Source organism: Teleopsis dalmanni, chromosome 2, assembly GCF_002237135.1.
Source record: "Teleopsis dalmanni isolate 2A chromosome 2, ASM223713v2, whole genome shotgun sequence".
NCBI classification, from domain to species: Eukaryota; Metazoa; Arthropoda; class Insecta; order Diptera; family Diopsidae; genus Teleopsis; species Teleopsis dalmanni.
Window position 1 is genome coordinate 149323475 of NC_051847.1, and position 22366 is coordinate 149345840.

General features: G+C 28.5%; 2 protein-coding genes across 2 annotated transcripts in view; both read right to left on the minus strand.

Annotated features, from left to right (window-relative positions):
* Positions 1-12644, minus strand: part of LOC119677849 (protein fem-1 homolog CG6966) — a 35261-nt gene extending 22617 nt beyond the window's left edge. The window contains exon 1 of the mRNA XM_038089405.1: positions 12457-12644. Within this exon, the coding sequence (XP_037945333.1) occupies positions 12457-12516 (60 nt within the window). The 5' untranslated portion in view covers positions 12517-12644. The remainder of the gene's footprint in view (positions 1-12456) is intronic.
* A 5477-nt stretch (positions 12645-18121) lies between these two features.
* LOC119686158 overlaps positions 18122-22366 on the minus strand; it is a 50988-nt gene continuing 46743 nt past the window's right edge. Inside the window, exon 12 of the mRNA XM_038100656.1 lies at positions 18122-22320. Coding sequence (XP_037956584.1) covers positions 19385-22320 — 2936 coding nt within the window. The 3' untranslated portion in view covers positions 18122-19384. The remainder of the gene's footprint in view (positions 22321-22366) is intronic.

Here is a 22366-nt window from a genome sequence, read left to right on the forward strand (position 1 = left end):
ACTAAGACAAATATTAAATTTATATCAATGTTTGATAAAATATATTTCATTTCCGTTCTACAAGTTTAGATAAAAAAAATCACACATTTCAAAATTTTCTTATTAGTCACTTTCTTTTATTAAACAAAGCCAACGCAAACAACAAACAGAAAATTTAGAAAGAGAAATAAATTTTATGGAGAAACGTGTGAGTCAAATTATTTATTAATTTAATTTATGGAAACTTGTCGGTGTATCTGAATTTGTGTTCTTAAAACCCAAAGTTTATGGAAAAAATTCGCAAAAACTAGTCAGCGGTTTAAAGCCGATAACCGGTTTCGGTTTCGGTTCTAGCAAATCGACTGCTGTTATTGTTATGCTCGAAATAACTTACGAGTGTGGTGAGTTTCAGGAAGTCAAACCAAACACCCATATAAGCATCCATACAAAAAACATCGAGTGCTACTAAAAATACTTTTATGCATATTTATCCTTTTGAACATACGAGAACCGTACGCAATCATAATGTATATGTAACTTGCTGTGTACTCTTTGTTTTAATTGACTCAATACAGCAAGTTTAGCTTGTCAAACAAGTAATCTTTTTATTGAAATAATTTAATGATATATGTAATATTATTTCATAAACTCAAAATTAGACTTAAACCAGGTTTTCTAATTAGTTTATAATATATACAAATGTTATTATGATTATGATATCACTTTTAATATTTTTCATCGGAAATATGTTGCAAAGCCTTTTTTAATTAGTAATGCATATGCTTTAAGTTAATCAGATGATCTTGTTTTTAATTTTAAAAATAATATTTATATATGCGGATAACATAGGACCTTACGTGTTTCAATTGCAGAATTTGTAGCCTATAAGAACCGTATCTAGAATAATTGGTATTTCTAATGAAAATTGTGCTAAAGATTCTGTTATAATTTATTGATTAACTATTGTTTTTGTGAAGAAGTCAATGCCTTTCTGAAAAATTTGGTGCAGGGATTAACTATTAACTATTCTTTAACTATTGCTTTGTTTACTCGTCTCTAATTTATATAAACAACATAAAATATTATTTATAGATAAAAAAACAAATTTTTTTTAAAAGTTAGATGTAAGTTCTATTGGAATATTGTAGAAATCCAGGGTTCAGAAAAACACTGTGCTGTGCACAAAAATGCAAAACACCACGCACAAATGTTGTGCGATTCTAAATAAAATTTCACACCACAAATGTGGTGTGCGAAAATTTTTGTGCACATCTTAAGTGCCACATCTTGTGTGCACAAACGAAACGCACATTTCACACGAGTGTGGTGGAGTGAAATAAAACTCGCACACGCATTCGGTGTTTGTGCCGAAGTTATTTCGCACAGCACATTGTGTGTGCGGCAGCCAACTTGCCCTCGCACACAACGTGTGCAGAAAAGAATACGAGAAGCACATTTTGTGTGCAGGCTCGAAAATAAAAATGCACCCAAATGTGCGGAGACGAAATGTCTACTGCACGTTTGTGTGAAATGATGATTTAAAAGCGCACAATATTATGACAAATATCGCAGCAAAATAGTACGGAAAACTGATTTGTATTAATTTTGGTCTTAATGCGAAATATTTTATTGAAGAAATAATTTTGTATTTATATTTTAATTTTGAATTTATTATTAGATTTACATTTATTGCTTATATTACTTATTATTTTAAGGTTTATTAATTTAAAACATGGGAATAAAGTTAATTTCACAATGTACTTGAAAACTTTGTTATATTAAATAGGTACATGAATTTAATAGAGAAAGAGTATTTCTTTCGAAATATTATAAGTAAAGAGGATCGGTTCTACGGATCGTACTTTGAAAAAATTAAATATATCAATTTTGGACTACTTCATAAAATTTTATTTAATAGTAAGTTGTACACTAAGATTCGTTAGTAAGGTTATAAAAAGCAAATTAAATATTTTTTACAACAACATAAATTAATTTTGTTATTAGATTTCAATTAATTTTTTATCTTTAATTACAGCTTAAATTTAACAAAGTTATTGAAATAATTTTATAATTTAATATCTTAATTTCGTATTATAAAATATATAATTTTTATTACATATTTTTTGAAATAAATGTTCATTTAATCTTATTAATAACATTGCTGAAATATTTTTTTCACTTAAATTATATCTCTGCTTACTTAGCACAATAGAAAGGGCGCTAAAATCCTGCTACCTGTTCAAGAAAATATTTTCTTAATCTTTCGCGTTTTTTAATGAATGTTAGATACTCTACCTAAGTGAATACATATTTCTGGAGAAGAAAAATATCTATTTGTGGCCCTCCCGTATTATCTTTTTTAAACTGTTGCAAAATTTATTAAACAAATACACCAATACCAATACCTGCTACCTGTTCAAAAAAAATATTTTCCTAATCTTTCATATTTTTTGGGCATAAAAAAATCTTCCTAAAATATGTTTTTATTTTTTTTAAACTGGTGCAAAACTTTCCAAACAAATACTTTAAGTTCACTTATTATATTTGCATTTAAAAATGCACAAAGTAATATACAAAAAACTAATATTTTAAGTTAAAATACAAATAAGGTTAAGACAGTTATAATTTTTAGTTTACATTAATTAACAAAAATAATTATTTTAAATATTTGTTAATTTATGCAATTTTTAACATAAATTACGATCCCAACGAACGCAAATATCAATTTTTTTCAAAATTTGCAACAAAATAATATTTTCTATTTCAAACAAAATTGTGAAGTTCCTGTAATTTTTTCCACCCTTGGGTGCAAGCGCAAAATCGCACATTTGTGCACGTTTGTGCATCGCACATTTGTGCACGTTTGTGCATCGCACATTTGTGCACGTTTGTGCAGTCGCACATTTGTGCACATTTGTGCAAACGTAATATGAGCAGCACACTCGTGTGCAAAGAGAATTTTTTGTCGCACAGTGCGGTGCGAGCATAAAATTTTCTCGCACATCTGATTGTGCACATTTTTAAAAATCAGTCACACAGCACAAATGTGTGTGCACGAATCTGTGTGCACAATCATCGCTTTGTGCGATGTGAAATTTAAAATCGCACAACAAATTTGAGTGCGTGCATTTTTTTTCTTAACACCACAAATGAGGAGGAGGAAAAATAAAAAGTAGAAAAAAGATAAAGAGGAGAAAAGAGAAGGAGGAAAAAAAGGAGGAAAAAAGAAAAGGAAGAAAAAGAAGAATGAGGAAGAAAAGAAGAAGCAGAGAAGGAAAAGAAGGAAGAAAAGGAGAAAAAAAGAAAATAAGGAATAGGATTGGAAAGAAAAAATAATAAGGAGGAATAATAGTAGGTGAAGTTGAAAAATAGAAATTAAAAGGAAAGAAAAACAAAAGTAGGCGGTGGGAAATTTGTGAAGTATCAATCTTATCTTACAAAAATCTTTTTTTAAATAGACCAATTTACTTAAGAACACACCTTTTATATATTTATTATTCAATATATCACAAAAATATGTTAATTTAAAAGCTTTAGATAAGAGAAAGTGAATGTGTTTCTAAAAAGATACTATCTACTATGATAAGATATTTTTTGTGTGATTTTGGTAGCGCTTAATAAATATATATAAAGAAAAAGTTTTTATTGTCATGTAAAGAAATTGTTTTCGTTTTCGTTTCGGGTCTAGAAAAAGAAAAAGCATCTGTATGGAGGACTGTTAGTCTATGTTTGTATTGCAATATGTGTCGATATATTCATAATACGAAAAAACGGATAAACGCATGCATCGTATAGGGAGAGTTTAACTGATTATGTTGCCGTTGGAATGGCACACAAGTAGATACTGCTTAGACAGTAGTTGATCCTGCTCTTTTGTAAGAAAAATTGTGAATTCTGAATGATAGTGGTCAATATGACATACGAAGACATCTCGTCGCAATCTCCAAATCCATGTTTCGACAATATGTCCTTACAGAATATTGTATATGTCCAGCATGGTTTTTTTTAGCACTGCATATTATTGCGAGAATCCAGTCGACCGCACATCGTCGTGTCATGGGCAGAATACACATGCTGTCAACATACTGTTAAAAACTGTCAACCAGCACTTTCGGTTAACTCGTGATGAGGATTTGGCGACATTAATAGGCAATCAATGATATATGTATTCACAAAAGAGACTATACCATCGGGCACTTTTTCATTTTCACATTTCTCATTTAGTAAAGCATTTCTGTGATCACAATGAGAAGTGTGGTTGCAGTGGCTGAGCTACAGATATTAATGTTTCACCTGTCATAATCATCAATTGTTTGCCATGATATGTGAATGTGTATATGACTTATAATTATGATAGCTGTCGATGATGTTATTTGAACGCTAACAACGACTAATGACTGATTGATCCATGTGCTTTATATGAATACATCAAGTACAAATAAAAATTGTGCATTGAATATAATATGTCACAAAAGTATTTTTTTATAATAATAATATTTTATTTTTTTTAATTCAACTAATTTGAAAATTTAGTTTCATTAGAACCAATAACATAATTAGCAAGCGACAAACATATTCTCTACACTCAGATAGACGTGATTGTATAACGAAATTAACTTGGTGTACCGTGAAACTATGGCCCGACATTGTAAAACATGCTTAGTAAAACAATAAAGAATTTATTGTAAATTTTTAATGGAAAAAATACATATTTAATAAAAAACATACAACACTCTGTGTATGATAGCGATGTACACATGTATACCTGCCCATGAGTACACTTCAGCAAATCGTTAAGACGAAACAACTGTGCTTCAAGCATTGATGATTTCTCTGTTCAGGTTGCTGAACTCGCTCAAGGATTCGAACAATTGAAATTAAAATGTAAATATTGACTATAAACGCGAGTCAACATATCATCACATCAACGTTCGAAACATATCACTTGGAATTGTTCAGTTATGAGTGTTTTTTTTTTTTTTGAATTTGTTAGTAAAACAGTAAATCGAATTACCAATTTAAACAAAGAACAAAAGGCAATAGCAATACATTGCACCGGAAGAAATAACGTACTTTTCTGACTGCAGTCATTCAAAACGTAAATAATTTATAAAAGCTTCAAATTAAAAAAAAGAAAAAGAATAAAAATTGTTAAATAAACATGAGCGAATGTATTCAATTAAATAAAATAACATTAAAAAAATATTATATAAATATTTAAAATTAAGTGTCATTTTATTTTTTCTATAGAACATTTATATATAATATGAGTTCTTATGTCTCTTACAATATAATGGGTTATTCAACTCGTGCTGTTAAATTTAATGATTTTACAAACATCTGGCAGCTGTCAAATAACGTATGAACGAACCAGTTGCAATTTTTTCTTAATTTTATTGTTTAATATAATTCAAAAAATGATTAGCTATGAAAATGTGTATACAGAGCTTGATGATAAATAATAAAACCGTAACTTTCAAGGTTGTGGTAAACACTACGATTTCAATAGATGAGTGAACACATTAACTTTTTAAGAAAACTTTGGACAATTTTTAATATTATCTCGAGACTCAGAATTTCAAATTGTATTTGAAAAAATTGTCTCCATCAGTCATACTTCGCTCAAAGTGAACTCCATCGAAACTAACATAAATCTCAAATTCTGTTCTGTATCTTATGTAATGACACACCAGGATTATTATCTCCCAGGGTACCCCAGCATATTTCTTTTTCTTCTTTCTTCTTCGCGTTCAGTTGCTATATACCCATTTATTATAGGATTTAGCCAGTACATACAAATTATTAAGCACAACTATTTAGGTTTGTAGCTACGCTCGTTCCTTGTTTCACATCCATAAAAGCGCAACCTTGACATTTAGGTAGTAGAGATCTTTACTGGGAGAACGGGATAGTTCGTAGCATTTTAAATACACATGCGTGCCGTTATATCTGTATCCAAACTATATTTCTTTTTTGATCATTACGGCAGTATAGTACTTGAAAACATTGAAATATCAGGAACAGTCAATTCTATGTGTGGAACCACTCGATTTTTTAAACAATAAAGTGTCGCTCACACCTCTCCAAATTAAATTAAAACTCAAAAATCAAATTTTCTGTTAAAATTACAAGTTTTAAATACATACGAAGAAAACTTTTTCAACTATTAATTTCTAGATTTAAAAGTAGTAATAAAACATGTACTAGATGGGTTGATAACTACCCAACCTAAGTAATAAAAACGTTTTTTTTTTTTGAAGAAAAAAGAAAATAAAATACATATATAAAATATAGTTCTCTTTTAGTTCGACACGCCGAATCCAACGATCTTTCAACATTTGGATACCTTTCAAATAATACAATTTATCAATCCTCCAAATTATACTTCAGTTTCCATTCCACTTCATCTTTTGAAGTAAATCTCTTTTCCTGAAACCATCTTTTCAAGTTTGGAAACAGGTAATAATCACTGTTAGCCACATCTGGAGAATTCGGTTGGTGAGATGAAGAAGCAATTTGTACCATAATTTATAATTTGCAAAAAGCTAACTAAACACCTGAGGTCGAAACTTTTAGAGTTGTCGTTCAAAACTTGTCAGATATACAAAATATAATTGATTTGTTCTGGCGTTGTCACCTGTTGTGAATTCAGGTAATTATCCATCTACCTAGTATGTACTTAAGAAAAATAGCTTGTCAAAGCAATGGATATAAATTACACATCAATACTTTGGGAAAGAAACTGATAGGTCAAAATGCATTTAATAAACTGTTATATTAAACAATTAAATTATTTAATTTTACCCCAAATACATAAAAAAATTAGTTAACATTTCCAAAGATTACGATCAGAACAGATATAGAATAGAGCACATACATACGTATTTAATCTATTTTACTGACTTAAATTGCTCTGCAAATTCAAACATATGACATACATATATATTGTTATATTTTATTGTTATATACTTAACAAACATTTATTGTATTTAAATTATTGTAATGTATTTATTTACTGTTATTTAAATATATATTATAGGAGTATATTTAAAAATAGGCACAGTACTTGAATGCTAAACTAGTGAATTTGAACAAACAAAACTCATCTAATCATAAAAGTATTTTAATATTTATATAATTTTTTATATATTGATATCTCGTCATTGTTATTATTTTGGTATTTGTTTTCTTGATTGATAACAAATGTGATAATATTAACTTCACTTGTCTATACTATGAGTATCTATAGTACATGCTGAAATGCACTTTAACTTTAATGGCAGCACTGACAAAAATATATGAACGATTTTATATGATATCACCAGTAAATGTCTTAAATTATCTATAGAAGAGTGAAGACATTTATTAAATCATATATAGATAAATTGGTGACACAGATGTCATTTATACCTTTAAGTTTAATTTTAAACTGTATTTTCTATAATAGACAATCACTGTTATTAATAAATGTAGATATTAACGTTCATTTATAGAACTTCAAGTGAAATATGAATTTCGAACGCACGTTTATATTGAAAATTGATAAGAAGTATCTTCAATATTTATAACTATTTTAATGTAAGGAAATGCGCAGATAAGATAAGAAATTTTTATAAAACTGATGGAATAGTGAAATATGTAGTAAAAATATTATCATTTTTTATATAGCGTAGGAGAGTACGCTGGAGCATGAAAGAATAAAATAAACTCAAAAACAATTAAATAAATATTTATCTTCGTTGATGCTAAGTATATAATATTATGTAGTTACGCTTAGAATGAAGATTTGTTAAAAGAAAATTTCCAAAGTTTGTTTTAAACATAAATAAAAGTTGTATATGAATAACTACTTATTAATATTATTTATTTATTATTTAGTTTAGAAGTATTATCACATTAGAATGATAGAGTGTACATTAGCTGGTCAATTACACTGACTGCCGTAGTAACGTAACCTAATATATTGTAGAAGTGCTATAATTCATATTTTCATATTACAATCAAATTTTTACTCTAGTAAATTACATACTATGCAGAACATGACTAGACACTAGTTAAAAGTGCAGTTTATGTTCAGATTTTTTTTTTTTTTGATATATATATGATATATGTAAATAACTCGTTTTATATATAAAACATTAATTATAAAATAACTGTTTCAAATCCTTAAACTTCATACACTTTTACATAGGGTGTTTTTTTAGATGCATGAGAACTATCGATATCGATAACGATGGTTATACGATGGTCAAACTGTGATGATATTTTGGTACAGTAAGGTTTGGCAATTCACCATGTAACGCTAGAAAAACGATACCAATTCACCATGTATCGTTTAACGCTAGAAAAACGGTTCCAAATTGTGGAAATTAACTTTGAAAAAATAATTTAGTTCGCAAATTTCATGGAGTAGAGCAATGATAATTCTCAAGCCGTTAACGAATCACCATTATATCCATTAAAATGGACTGTTTGGTGCCGTTTATACGCTGGCAGTATCTTCGATCCTTATTTCTTTCGAAATGAGGACACTTAGTTATCATTTTATCATGCAGCTAAAAGAATACCCTATACAACATTTATTATACAAGAACTGTTTTATACTGTTTTAAATCCTTAAGCAATACTTTTATAACAATTTTTCATTATAATGACTATATGAGACTAAAATCTTTAACTGACAATTCAAACTAATTTTCTACATAATTTGTAATTATTATTAAATTATATGAACATATACATTCAGTAAATGATTTGAAAAAAGTATATATAAACAATGATGTACAATAATAAATATCTATCTCTAAAATTGACGTCAATGGGTTGTCATTTATTGTACGACTTATTAGAATTATTTATAATTACGCCCCTAGCCAGGTGCAATTCGTTTTCAAAATTCAGAAAAAAAAACATTTTAAATAATAAAAAGTAAGATGATAAAAACAGAGTGTGAAACATATTATCTCGCAAAAGTATTTCTATCTAAACAAAAGTGAATCTTTTATTTATTTATACAAATTTTTATTGCATACAAAATGTTAAGACGGAGAATATATTTAATTCTTAAACACTAACGCGTTGGCTGCAAATATTTAAAGATGTTTTCTGAGGATCTTATCCAAGATATTTCAGTTTTTTTCTAGGAGAAAAAAGACATCAGCTTTTGTATGCTCGAAATATACTATTTAAATTCAGTGCTACAATACAATAATTCATTATAATAAAATATTTAATAACATAATAAAACGAAATAAAAATAAAATCATGTTAAGGGATGTATGTAAATTTATATTTCCAGATATTTTATTTCACCTTATCTTATAACCTATTTCAGTATAGTGTTAGCATTTCTTCTAAGTGATGATCAAAATTCTTGTAGGAATTAAATAACCCAATAATATAAATAAAATATTATATTACTATCAACCATTGCAGTTGTTAATATTGTACAATGATCAACTTATTTGAGCCACAATCCTCTATAAATAGAGTTCTGATCTTCATAAGAACTATCCAACAATTATTGCAAACTAATAGTCTTAGTACTGTAATGCCTATAATGTTATTTAATTTAAGATTTTTCGTAATTAAAAAATCAAAGTCAAATGAGTGTAATATATTATATATATGAATATAATGTATATACAGATTATCATATAGTAACAAAACATTTCATATGTTAAATCAACAACTTAGTTTTGTTGTTTTTCACTATAAAATTAATAATATGATGCTGTTCTATGTTCCTCAAACATTGCATTTCTATAGCATATAGAAGTACAAGCTATATATTTCCAATAAATATGTGTTGTAAAAACATGTTCCAGAGATTGCGTTAAAAAGAAAATAAATATTTATACAATATTTATACAATAAGCACTCTTCTGTCGCTCTTGCAATGGAATTCAATTTGGTGTTAAGTTATCGGCTCAGTTTGCGTTTATCCTTTCGAGAACTATAAAATCAATATTTTTTTTTAAAAATAACGAATTTATATTAAAAATGTTGTAGATTCTTCTCACGACTACGTAGCATTATATAACGATGTTGCATTGGTGATCTTCAACATTACTAGTTCGTAAAACTGCGTCTATTGATGAACTATTGAATCCTGTCCTATATATAATTATAATAATAACGATGTTTACGACGTATGTTCTATATTTTTCTAAATGCTTGAATAATAATATACTTACTACATAATTATAATAATAACAATGTTTACGAAAAATTTGATCCATGGAATATATTATGTTCTACCCTTTGGTTTTCCATTCTGCATTCAGAATCTTTAGCATATACAAAAAATTTTTGAAGATAACATTTGAGTTACTATGTTTAGTAACTCGAATCAGCACTATAAACAATATGAAAGAGTGGCTTTATCAATAGTATTACATATCAATAGTATTATATATTATATTATCTACAATTGAACTGTTCGCGTGAAAACCTTTCTTGAATTGCTTTCCAAGATGTAGAACGACATTTTACAATATTTTAGAATAATTAATTATAATTAATTTAAAATAAAAGTTATAGAAAAATGAAGAGAACAGAAAATTAGAATTGATTTTTGTTTAATTAATACTAATGTAACCCAGTTTATGAAAAATTTGTCATCACTGTTTAACTATGCCTTGTAGGCATAAAAAGTAGTTAGAGGAATGAAAAGATATAAAATTAACCCATAATACGAAATGAGGTAGAAATGTTAATAGAAGATTTACATATTAACAACACTAAATATCTTAATGGTATGTTGTTGAAGAGAATTTTGTTTTTATCATCATATAACTTGTATAATTTTCTTTTTGACATTTGGTGTTTGGTTTGGAATTAAATAGTTGTATTCAACTACGTAAATTTTATTCCAAAAATAAAGGTAATATACGTACAATTGACATATATAGTATGTGATATATTTCCCGTATGTTCAATTTTTACACAGTGATATACAAATCCTCCTTAAATAAGCCAGTGCTATATAGAATATATTGATATTATATATAGAACACTTTAGAACTTAAGTTACCATTTTGCTAAGGGCCATATTATACAGAGTCATAATCACGTCAAATCAAAAATGTTTTTTCACCAAAGCAAATCAAAAAAAAATAGAGCCGATTTAAATATGGTGACGTTGACTTTCTGTTTCTCGTCACGTTAGTTAAAACAATGTTGGCTAGTAATGAATATCACTAATTGAGCCTACTAGAAGTAATTATGTTTATTTCTGTATGGAAATGTAAGTATATTCTTATAAGAGCAAATATCTTTTGAATTAGTCACAAAAAACCTACTAAAATAGCAATAAAGAAAGAAAATTGGCAGTTATGATATGACACTCTGTATTACATGCCTTTTGGTCATGACCAAAAACTGCGTAAAATTGCCGTGACCATTCGTCATATGGCGACTGTCGGTATAACATGGGCCTTAATGAAAATAAGTGAAAAAAGAGATATTTATATCGAACCTTCATATGTTCTAGATCTCATCATATAAATCATGTTTATATTTTATAGCTGATAAAATAATAAAGTTTTTAATTCTATGTAAAAGTTACAACCACGGTCAATGCTGGTTTTTTGGTTTCATCAGTTTAAAAGCCATTTGTAACCTTTAGAGAAAAGTATAGAATTCATATAATGATATAAATCATTATATAAATGATATATAAATAAAATAAACAACCCTTAAGAATCTAATTCATCACAATAGAAGCGAAACAAATACTGGAGGAACTTATATTAAAATTGTGTTTATTCTGGGAGCTGCAAAGATCAATACAACTTTTTCTTACAAATTATTATTCGGATGGCAACTCTTTTGAGAATTACAAGAACAACAACAATAGGAAACAACATAACTAGAACAAAAAATTATTCATATTTTTAAAAGTTATAAGTTATTTAAGCCATTCTCTGTCTTGAATTTTTATTATTCTTATTTAAAATATTTGAGACTAAACATTAAAATTTTAATCACTTATGAGTCAGAAAAATCATTTCAACAATTTAATGTTTTTGAACGAAGCTTTCGTGCGAAGCAGTGCCAGACATAAACAAAACAAGTAAACCAACTAAACCTGACACTGCATTCAAAGAAATAATCAATTCTCGACTGTCTGATTTTATTCCAATAAGAAGAAAAATAAAAACAACAAAAACAAAAGTGATGCTTTTTATTGTTGTTCTTATTGATTTGGTCACAAGGTTCACTGCTGATTAAATGCCAAATGCTTAAATATATGTATGTTGCGCTCAAAGCCGTAACTGCGCCATAGCTGCACCACAATGCCGCAACAACTACTTCTGCTGCAGCTCTGCTGCCGTCACATTTACATGACAGCTGCGCAGCGTCTTAAGCTGCTTCATGCAAACAATCAACAATCCCTTAACCCTTCATATTTGCACAAAAAGTACAAAAAAATTTTGTTATTGTTTTGCATGCTACTTTTGTTGTTGTTCTTACCTTAAGTTGTGCCAAATCATTGTCTCTAGCCGCATTAAAAACAATAGATTTGAAATCCATTGCCCAACATAAACCAAACGGAAATCACCAATCCAAAGGAAGACTTCAGCAAATTCGATAATAAATTTATTTATTTGTCAATGTGGCGTTTTGTAAAGCAAAGCAAAAAAATTTGTTTTGTTTATTGTATTTCTTTACAACAACAAAATAATTTCAATTTAGACTTATTTTTTCTTTTAAATTTTCTTAGATATCACAATTGCACAATTTTCCTTTATTTCTTTTTTTGAGATTACTTGATGCTCTTCTTCTTGTTGTTGTTATTATTATTGTAAAATTTTCTGCTTGCAAAAAAATTCATGCAGAATTCTTGAATTTATTTTTGTTGTGGATTTTTTTTTCGTATTTTTTTTTAATTTATTTTTATTTCTCAGCAACAATACTGCAACAGCACAACAGGAAGACAATTTTTAAATACTTTTCTTTGCTTCTTATTGCTGTTTATGATTTTTGCCTTTTATTTTTATTACCTTTTTTATTTTTGGCGGCGTTAAATTTATACTTCTTTGTTCTTCTCTGATAGAAAACACAACAAAAAAATGTTGCTTTTGTAGAACACAGAATGAATTGTGAAATGAACACTATTTCCAAAATGAACAAAAATACCACAAGAATATCTCAAGCACAGAATTTTAGGTAAAAGCAAGACAATTTGTACGGGTTTTTATTTCTTTAAAATTTTTTATAAGTTAAACAATTAAAATAATATTCTTTTAAATATGTTAAATTATTAAAAAAATTTAATACAACAACCGTTTTTACTTTTTTTCTTGCATTCACTTTCGCGCTACGAACGACTCTGCTGCACTGCTTAAAAAATACTAAATTTTTAAAATAAATTCCAAACAGCTTGTCTTCTTATGGGATAGTAATGCCAGACTACTACAAAAAAAAAAGTAACGAGTGATGAGTCGCAAATAATTCGATTACTTTAGTCACCTTCACACGAATAACATATTATACATAATAGGATAGTATACATATAAATTAAATTCTATTCATTGAGTAGTTATTTGTTTTAAAATTTTTTTTCAGTCGTATTCATGTCATTATTAATAATTCGAATTAAGATCGTGTAAATTGAGGTAAAATTGAAATTTTCTTGGGATTTTTTGAACTTCTGGAAAGATTTATTTATATTTATTTATTGTACTTATTATTTTTCTGTTAAAAGTTTTTTAAATTTTTAATAATTTAATTTTTTTAATAAATTTTTTAAATTTTTTTAACACTTAATTTTCCCTACTCGAAGTTCTGGTAAATACCAACAATCGCCTCCATACCGATATAATTTACTATTTCCCACAATTTACCATTAATTTACTCGAATTCGCACACCGCCTTATTTAATAAAATAATTAAAATTAATTAAGAAAATAATAAAAAGAGTATCAATTTTAAACGAAATATTTTAAGAATTCGTGTACAAAACGTATAGGAATCACTTAGGTTCAGTTTTCTTATATGATTTTTGAAATAAATTTACATTGTGACATTAAAAGTAGATTAAAAGCAATAATTGAGATTAAAATACTAATTTCCTTCTTTAATGTCAGTTTTTCTATACAAATCTTTTGGTGGAGAATAATTTTTTATCTCCTCAGAAATGGTAATTATTTTACTGTACAACTCTATAAATGGCTTAACATCGTACATGTTTTTACGATCTTAGAAGAATTGGAGAAAAAAATCTTAAAATCTATTAAAAACAAACATTGAAAATTTGAAAAATCTGAAGTGAGTAAATTTTTAATAAATATTTTTAACAATAGTTTTGTATATAACTTTAATCAAAATTTGTTAAATTATTGTTATAAAACTATTTATTAAATTTATATTACAATTTTTTGGTGCAAATTGTAATTAAATGCATTATTTACAGAATTTTATCAAACACACGAAACTAAACATAACAAAAGAAACTGTAAAATTAATCCCCAAAGTATAATGTAAACGGTGTAGGTTAAAAATGCAGATTAACATAATCTCGTTCTCTTAATCTCACAATGTATATGTAGTATAAGGCATTTTATAAAAGACTTCAACTTACAATACTTTCAAAGTGCAGTGTCTAGTATCTACTGTAGATTCGTAATACAAGCTTTGGTGGTTAAAGTCAATTTTGACTTTTGAGTTGTACGGGGTTTACATTATGAACCTTGCTGGTAAAAGTCGACTTTGGGCTCTACACCAGTTACCAAAACTCACTTTGTCATAAAAAAATACATACAACAAAATTTGCTGTTTAACTGAAAGTTCGCTTCATTTAATACCTTTCCTTGAAAACAGCGCTGAAGTTAAAAGCTTGTCGTAAGGTTTTTGATATAAAAACGTTGAAATGACATTTTGGTCAATATAGTAGACAGATTAAAAACGTAAACCAATAAAACTATAACAAAAACAACAACTGACAAAATGAAAACCCGAAATGATAATGTAAACGTTTTGCAAACTAACTTTAACAAAGTTCGATAGCAAAAGTTTGCAATATAAACATGATGCTATGCTATGTTTAAAATATTGTATATAATTCGCTAAATATGAAACTACATGTGTCAACTTTCATACAAAATCCATTTAAACGTTCGTGTAAACGTATTATTTTCTAATTGTTATTCATTTATTTTTCACTTTTGATAGTTAACCGACGATTATCGGTTCTTTTATTAACATCATTTTGTTTTGTTTTATTAGTTCGACTCAAATATTTTATAAAATTTATAAAATTATATTTAAACATTTGAATTAAGAATTAAATTTAGTGCGTTATCCAAGCACAAAAAAATAATTCACCAAAAGTACTTTAATTTATATCCATTAAGTGTTTTATTATTTAATAAATTTTAGTTATTGTGAATAATGAATTTATATATACAAAAATTATAATATTATTATATTATATTATTTAAAATTTTATAATTAAGAACTTTATTTAGCAAAACCTATAGATAATCAACTTTCTGACGTATTCTCCGATTAAAAATTAAATGAGTCACAGCAATATTCGGTTAAGTGCTCAATTTACTAGAGGTAAACAAAACCGTTCCTGAATGTATTAATTCTGTAAAAAGTATATCTATATTTTTTGAAAATTTAATATTGTTGAAAAAAAAAATTGCAGTTGGAATGTATCTGCATTGAGTCAAAATATATAACATAAGTTTACAAAATGTTTAACTAACAATTTTTAGTTAGGGTCATAATCATTACCTTAAGGTGAGGTCCGGATATATATAAATATTACAATAAACTAAATTAAAAACTGACTAGTATTTGTTACAACCAATTAGTATTGTTACATATGGCTACAAATTCAATTTGTTCAAAACATTATACTTAAAATAGTATAATGTTTATAAGGTATAAGATATTAATAAATTATATTATACATATATTGTACACAATAACATATTGAGGAATTGACCCATGACGTCGATTGTGTAAGCGATATCAATCTGAAATCGTTTTTAGTATCTGGTATACAAATAAATGCATCTTGGAAGACTTGACTTTTTCCTCTTTGGAAGAAAGAGAAATGGGTGCCAAACAGTTTAAAGCATGGGCATTCTCAGTTTAATTCTAAAGCAGTGTGACATTTTCTGAAACCATTTAAGATGAGATAATTTATGAGAATAATGGCTTTGACTACTGTAGATAGCAAAGATATCAATCTACTTTAACATATGATTAATTTTTCCAGTATTCTACAGTATTCTACGTTTGAACTCAAAGAAATATTAAAAGACTGATAAGATAGAGTGAATACTCTCTTTAAATATTTATAACATCGACACATGTTCTCACCTGAATAAATACATCAAAATATAAAATTCTAACTACCTTGCCCATACCGCCTAAGTCTGTGTAGCCAGAAAAATATATACGAGTATTACATGTCTTTTTTGCTGTTCTAAGAAGTCCGTGTTTTATTTTTTTGTTCATTTATGTTTTATATAACTTTTTTAAATTATAATAACAATTAAAATCTACGCAAACAGAAGATGTTGTTGTTTTTTTTTATGAATGCGAAAATATTATGTTTCAGAGAGTTCCTCAGATAGGTCGCAACTATACCTTCGCTTACCGGAATTCCAAAGGTCCATAAAAGTAATAATATTTTTCAATTTCTATTTTAATCAGTAATTTCGCTGTATTTTTTATATAGTATATTCACTGATGTATGTAATATATATTTTAATTGAGCTGTGGAATAATTATTTATACATATGATATGTATAAATATTAAACGTAACATATATACCATATTATTGCTAACCTATATAATATATAGGTAAGTAAAAATAATGTTTTTATTGGGTTTAAATTAAGTTTTTTATTATCGCTTTTAATGCATAAATTTGAATACATTATACAAGTTAATATTTAAATTTAATAATTTACGTATACTCGTATATGTAACTCTAAATATTATACGAGTTTTAAACGTTAATATATGTAAGTAGATTTATAAATATGTATATATATTTTTTTAGTGTATATATTAAATTTTAAAAATTAATAATATACATAACTAAATTCAATTCTACAATAGATATAACAAATATATTGCTTACAAACAAAAATAACTATATATTTTATATATATTAAATATGATTAGTCTAAATAAAATTAAAAATACAATTATTTATTAATAAATATGTATATGTATACAAATACAATTGAATATAAATATACGTACATATGTATATAAATACATATATGTTTAAATATTTTAATTTATATAATTTTTCACATGTGTATAAATAAATGTAGATATACATAAATTACATACATATATATGTAAATGAATTTATATACATATAGATATCTATACATTACAAATACATATATATGTATATATTTATATATTAAATAATATTACACTGGGTCTGTATTCAAGCCCTGCCATAGCTCAATTATATTCTTTAAAAACTCTTAAGTTTTGAGCATATTTTAACTTAAAAAAATTTAAACTAAATTATTAACAAAAACAAAAATATTTATTTATATTAAATGAAATATAAAGTTATTAATATATTAAAATAAAATTTTATTATTTTAAATACAAATAATAATATTATTTTTATTTTTTATTTTTTGATTTTTCTAGTCAGTATGGCTTGTTGGTACCCGTAGAAGAAATAATTTATTATAAAATATATAACAAATTATTAAAGATTTTACATTGTTTTTATTATATTAATTTCTATTGTTGTTAAATTAATTTTTTTTACCAATTACAATAATAACATTACATAAAAAACAATAAGGTTACCCAAACAGTAGTGTACTCATTTAAATGGTGGAAGAATTCAATAAATTGATGAGATTACTCTCATCACCACAAATCGGTACTCTCACAAAAACAATCATGGATGTGATTGAATTTATTTTTGATGTCGATCTCAGTGTACTCAAAGCGTTTTCTTAATGATGTTTCTCTCAGTACTACTAGTTGTCATTTTTTTATTACTCTCAGTTTTGATCTATATCTCTGCTCCCTTATCGTCCTCATCTTGTTTTTTCATTCAAATGTGTAGATTTTAATAGAAGTTTTAATATTTTATTATCCTTTTTATGTTTATGCTTTTAATTTTTTTTTTTGCTTACAAAGAGAGAACAAACTATTTAACTTGTCTGAATTAAAATGTGTAAATTTGCTTCAATTTCTTTTGATGATGTTTTAATGATACATTGAACCTTATGACCATGTTATGGGCTCGTCAAAATCAAAATTGTTGTAGTTTTTAATGCAAATTATAAAATTGAGTGTCGATTCAGATTTCTTCATGAGAGCTCAGGCTATCTCTGATTCGTCACTAAGTCAAGCTAATATTCAGTTTAGTAACAAATGTCAAGATTTTAAGTGAATTACAATTTCTGACATTCTGTATAACATGCACTTTCGTCATAGCCCGAAATAATCAATTTTGACATCCCTGTAATACTCTACATAACATGGGCCTTATGGCTTTTCCTTATAGCAGTTTCCTCCTCATAGCCTCTTTTTCTTTTCTTTTTTCACCTTATTACCTTTTGCAATATCTCATCTTTTTCTTTATATGTGTTTACGTGTTGTTAATATCTCTTCTCTTTGTTTTTAAGTCGTTCTCTTGTTTTTAAAATCCCTTCATATAAATTTACATTTTCATATTTATGTTTTTTTAAAAAAAAGTCTATTACAATTCCTATCTACTCTTATGGTACACTGATCTGACCATCCTACTTTTTTGTTTGCACCATTTAAAATTCTACACCTCTGCGGAATACCCTTATAATATTATCACAAGTTAAAATTTTGATTATTGTTTGGTCAATATTATTTACACATGAAAATATCTTAAATTTAAATTAACTTAATTATTCTACTCAAGAACGTAATTTTAAATGTTAACCATTAGGCATGTGATGTAAACTCGGTACATCTGATAAAACATTTCCTCTTTGGAAAATAAAAATATTGAGCTTAGTAAATAAAAAATCACTTATGTATATAGTGTACATATATGTATGTATATAATATAAATCGAAAGTTATAGTGTGTTTTTTAGAGATTTTAGTAGTTTGTTTGGTAGAAATTTGTTTACTAATTTTATGAGTTAAGTCCTAATGAGAGAATTGTTTTACCTGTAAAGAGAAAGTTGTAAACAAAGTCCAATAGTTCATTACTAATATACCTGTGTGTTGGTTAAATATAAGAAATATATGTATTCGATATGTTTAGGATAAGAGATAAGTATATACGTTTGGATAGTAAATTCTAAATGTGATAAAAAGTTAAATTTCTTAAGTTTCGAGTAATTTCACAACTTGTTCAAAAATGGCTTATGATATGGTTTGTTTGGTTCGATATGATTTGGATGCGTTATTATGGGGAGAATACGCGTAAACTGCGTAGCAGCGTAGCCAAAACATTGGCTAGGCATTCAGCTTGAAGCGCCAATTGTCCTGCCCCTAATGGTCCTATTTGCACGCCTACCAATTCGCGAAAACTGGAAGCGACATCATGTACTTTTAATACAATATTGCGCGTTTGTAGTGGTGATGAGGTGTGTCGTGCCATGTCTTGTGCAAGCTCGGTAATTCTTTTGATGGCTGTCAAACACGATGTCAGATGTTCGGGTAATGTGGAAAGTGTCATATCAGACATAGCGACTACGAGAAATTTAGAAGCGGTAACAAGCACAAGTGTTTGTTCCGTAAGCTCGTTGCGTGCGCGTTGAAACTTATCCTCATCAATGCTAGCCCCACCACCGGCCGATTGTGCTGCAGTACACTGTGCTGCAACTTGATCCAGTTTAACTAGTAGCCCTGCCATTGCAACGTCTGTCTTGGCCAGCAATGCTTCACCATCAATTACGTGCCCATTTTTAATTATAAGCTTATCACCATAATGATAGGTTCTGTTGTTTGCTTGTATTGTGGGACTAGTGGTATTGACAGTTGTTGGAATCCGGCGCTGCATTTGTGGTGAACATAGAAGCAACATTTGTGGTCGCTTGTCTATGGGTGAATTTTGAAAGCAATCACTGTTGGTACGACTATGGCCATTGGAATGAGGAGAATTTGGTATTGGTAGTGGTTGTTGTTGTTGATGTTGTTGTGCTGCATTGGGACTAGAGACGAGGAATGAACGAGGTTGCACTGTCGGTGGTGTCGTGCCATTTGTTGGATAGGGTATTGATACAGGAGTACCACGTAAAAGGGGTCGGCTAGCAATTGGTGGCAATGGTGGTTTTTTGGGGGCACTCACCGTGGGTGATATACAGCGTTCATCGTTGCGGTTTGTTTGGCTTATACGTGGCGGTAGCATGGGTGGTTGTCGTTCGTCTTGGAATGGATGACCTGCGCGTTGCTTATTGTTCTCAACAGTTTGTGTAACAGCAGCAACAGGTAATTGCTTTTTAGGTGAAAATCGCTGAATTAATTCTGCACTCTTTGGTGGTCTCGCTGGAGGTGAACTATCTATTGCTTGAGAACGTGGTGGTAATTTCAGATCTGATATTTCGTCAGTTGTATTTATCGTTATTTCGGAGTTATCCTCTTTTTTAAATTTAGGGCAACAAGAAAACTTACTTTTTCGCTCCACTGTAGCGTATTCGATGACATGTCCCACTGCAGCGTGCTGTTTGGAATTAGTGTGCGCATCAGTAGCTGACTCTATTGCTTGTAGTTTCCGATTGAAGAATGCTGCTTTTTCACTAACTGAATTACTATACAAACTTTCTGTTGGTTCTGGATATGTAGGTTTTCTGTTAATATTGTTTTCCTGTGGTTTAGTTGTTTTAGTTTTTTCAACATCTTCTAAGCTTGGTGGCGGTGGTATTATAAACGACATTATTTCTTCAGGCGTTAGTTCTTTAGCAGGTGTTGCCTTTTGCGTAGGTGGAGCTACTACCACTTTCGCAAGAAACTTATCCAAGTCCCCATCTACGTCATTATCATTTATTCTTTTCAAAGAACTATCATCGAATCCTTGTGGTGCAGCATTCAACAAGGATAAAGCATCAAGTTCATCCGGTGTTTGCGGTGGCGGTATGGCACGTAAATCAATTAAATCTGAATCCATGTCAATGAATGTATCTCCTCTTATTTCAAAGCCATAAATTTCTGAAAGCTTCTTCGCTGCCTCATCAGTATCTTGATTCATATGATCAACATTACTGATTTCTTTCAATTGTTTTAAATACTCTTTTAAATTATAGTCTTTGGTTTCTGGTCCAAAATTGCTGCCATCAGGACTATGTAAGCCAAAACTGGTACGGTAGGCTAAATTACGTTTACGACTAGATGTTTCACTGGTATTTAGTAGTGATGGTCTGCGTGAAATAGGTGAACTAGTAGGTGAATTCACTGACTCTGAATCACTTTCACTTTGCGAAAAATCAGTGCTCAGTGACTGTAAATTGCTGAGCAGCTGACCAAATCCATTTAGTTTGCGTTCTGGACGTGGACTGGATGCTGCACTTATGCTTGGTCGATATATTTGCAATTCTTGATGGCTACCACCAATTGAATTTAATCCTTTAGTAATGCCACTTAAATCCTGATTAATAGCTTCTGCTAGCAACACTAGAGAATCACTGTGTTTAAGTGCGCCTGGTTGTGGAGTATCTTCAGTTGATGATACTTTACTGCTATTGAGACTGTCACAGTCACTATCGAACTCAAATACACCAGTTGTTGTTGTAGTAACCGCAGTATTTGCAATTGATGTATCATTTTTCCATGAATTGGTATCTGCAGCTTTACGACCTGCTTGATACTCTTGTACAAATTCACCTTGTTCAGTTAAATACTGTTCCGAGTTCTCTACCATTTTTTGCATTTCATGTACTCTACGGAGAACTTCCTCATTTCTAGCCTCAATAAATGCACTGCTATTGCTACTTGTTTGACGCTCACAGTAATTGCTACCACCACCACTGCTATCGCTCAGACCGGAATCTTTAGCCTCTTCTAACAATTCCGTTGCCATAACGCTATGTATATCAAGATCCATCGCTGTATTGTTGATAAATGGCACTTTGTTGTGCATATGGTTGCTGTTAATAACATTCGCCGAATTCATATTTCGATCACATAATGCAGAAGATAAATCATGTTGTTCGTTAATAGCTGCTGTTGGTTTCAGTTTTATATGATGATAAGGTGGAGGCATAAGGAAATTGATGCTATGTGCACGATTATGAAAAGGTTGTAGGTAACTCCAATTCGCTGGTAAAACCGTATGCTGTGCTAAATAAGAGGGAGCATTATCTTCATCGTAGGGTTCTCGTTCTCGATCTACAAGTAAGTCTTTACCTGAAAATTAAAATAATTAATGAAATGTCGAATATGAAATATTTAT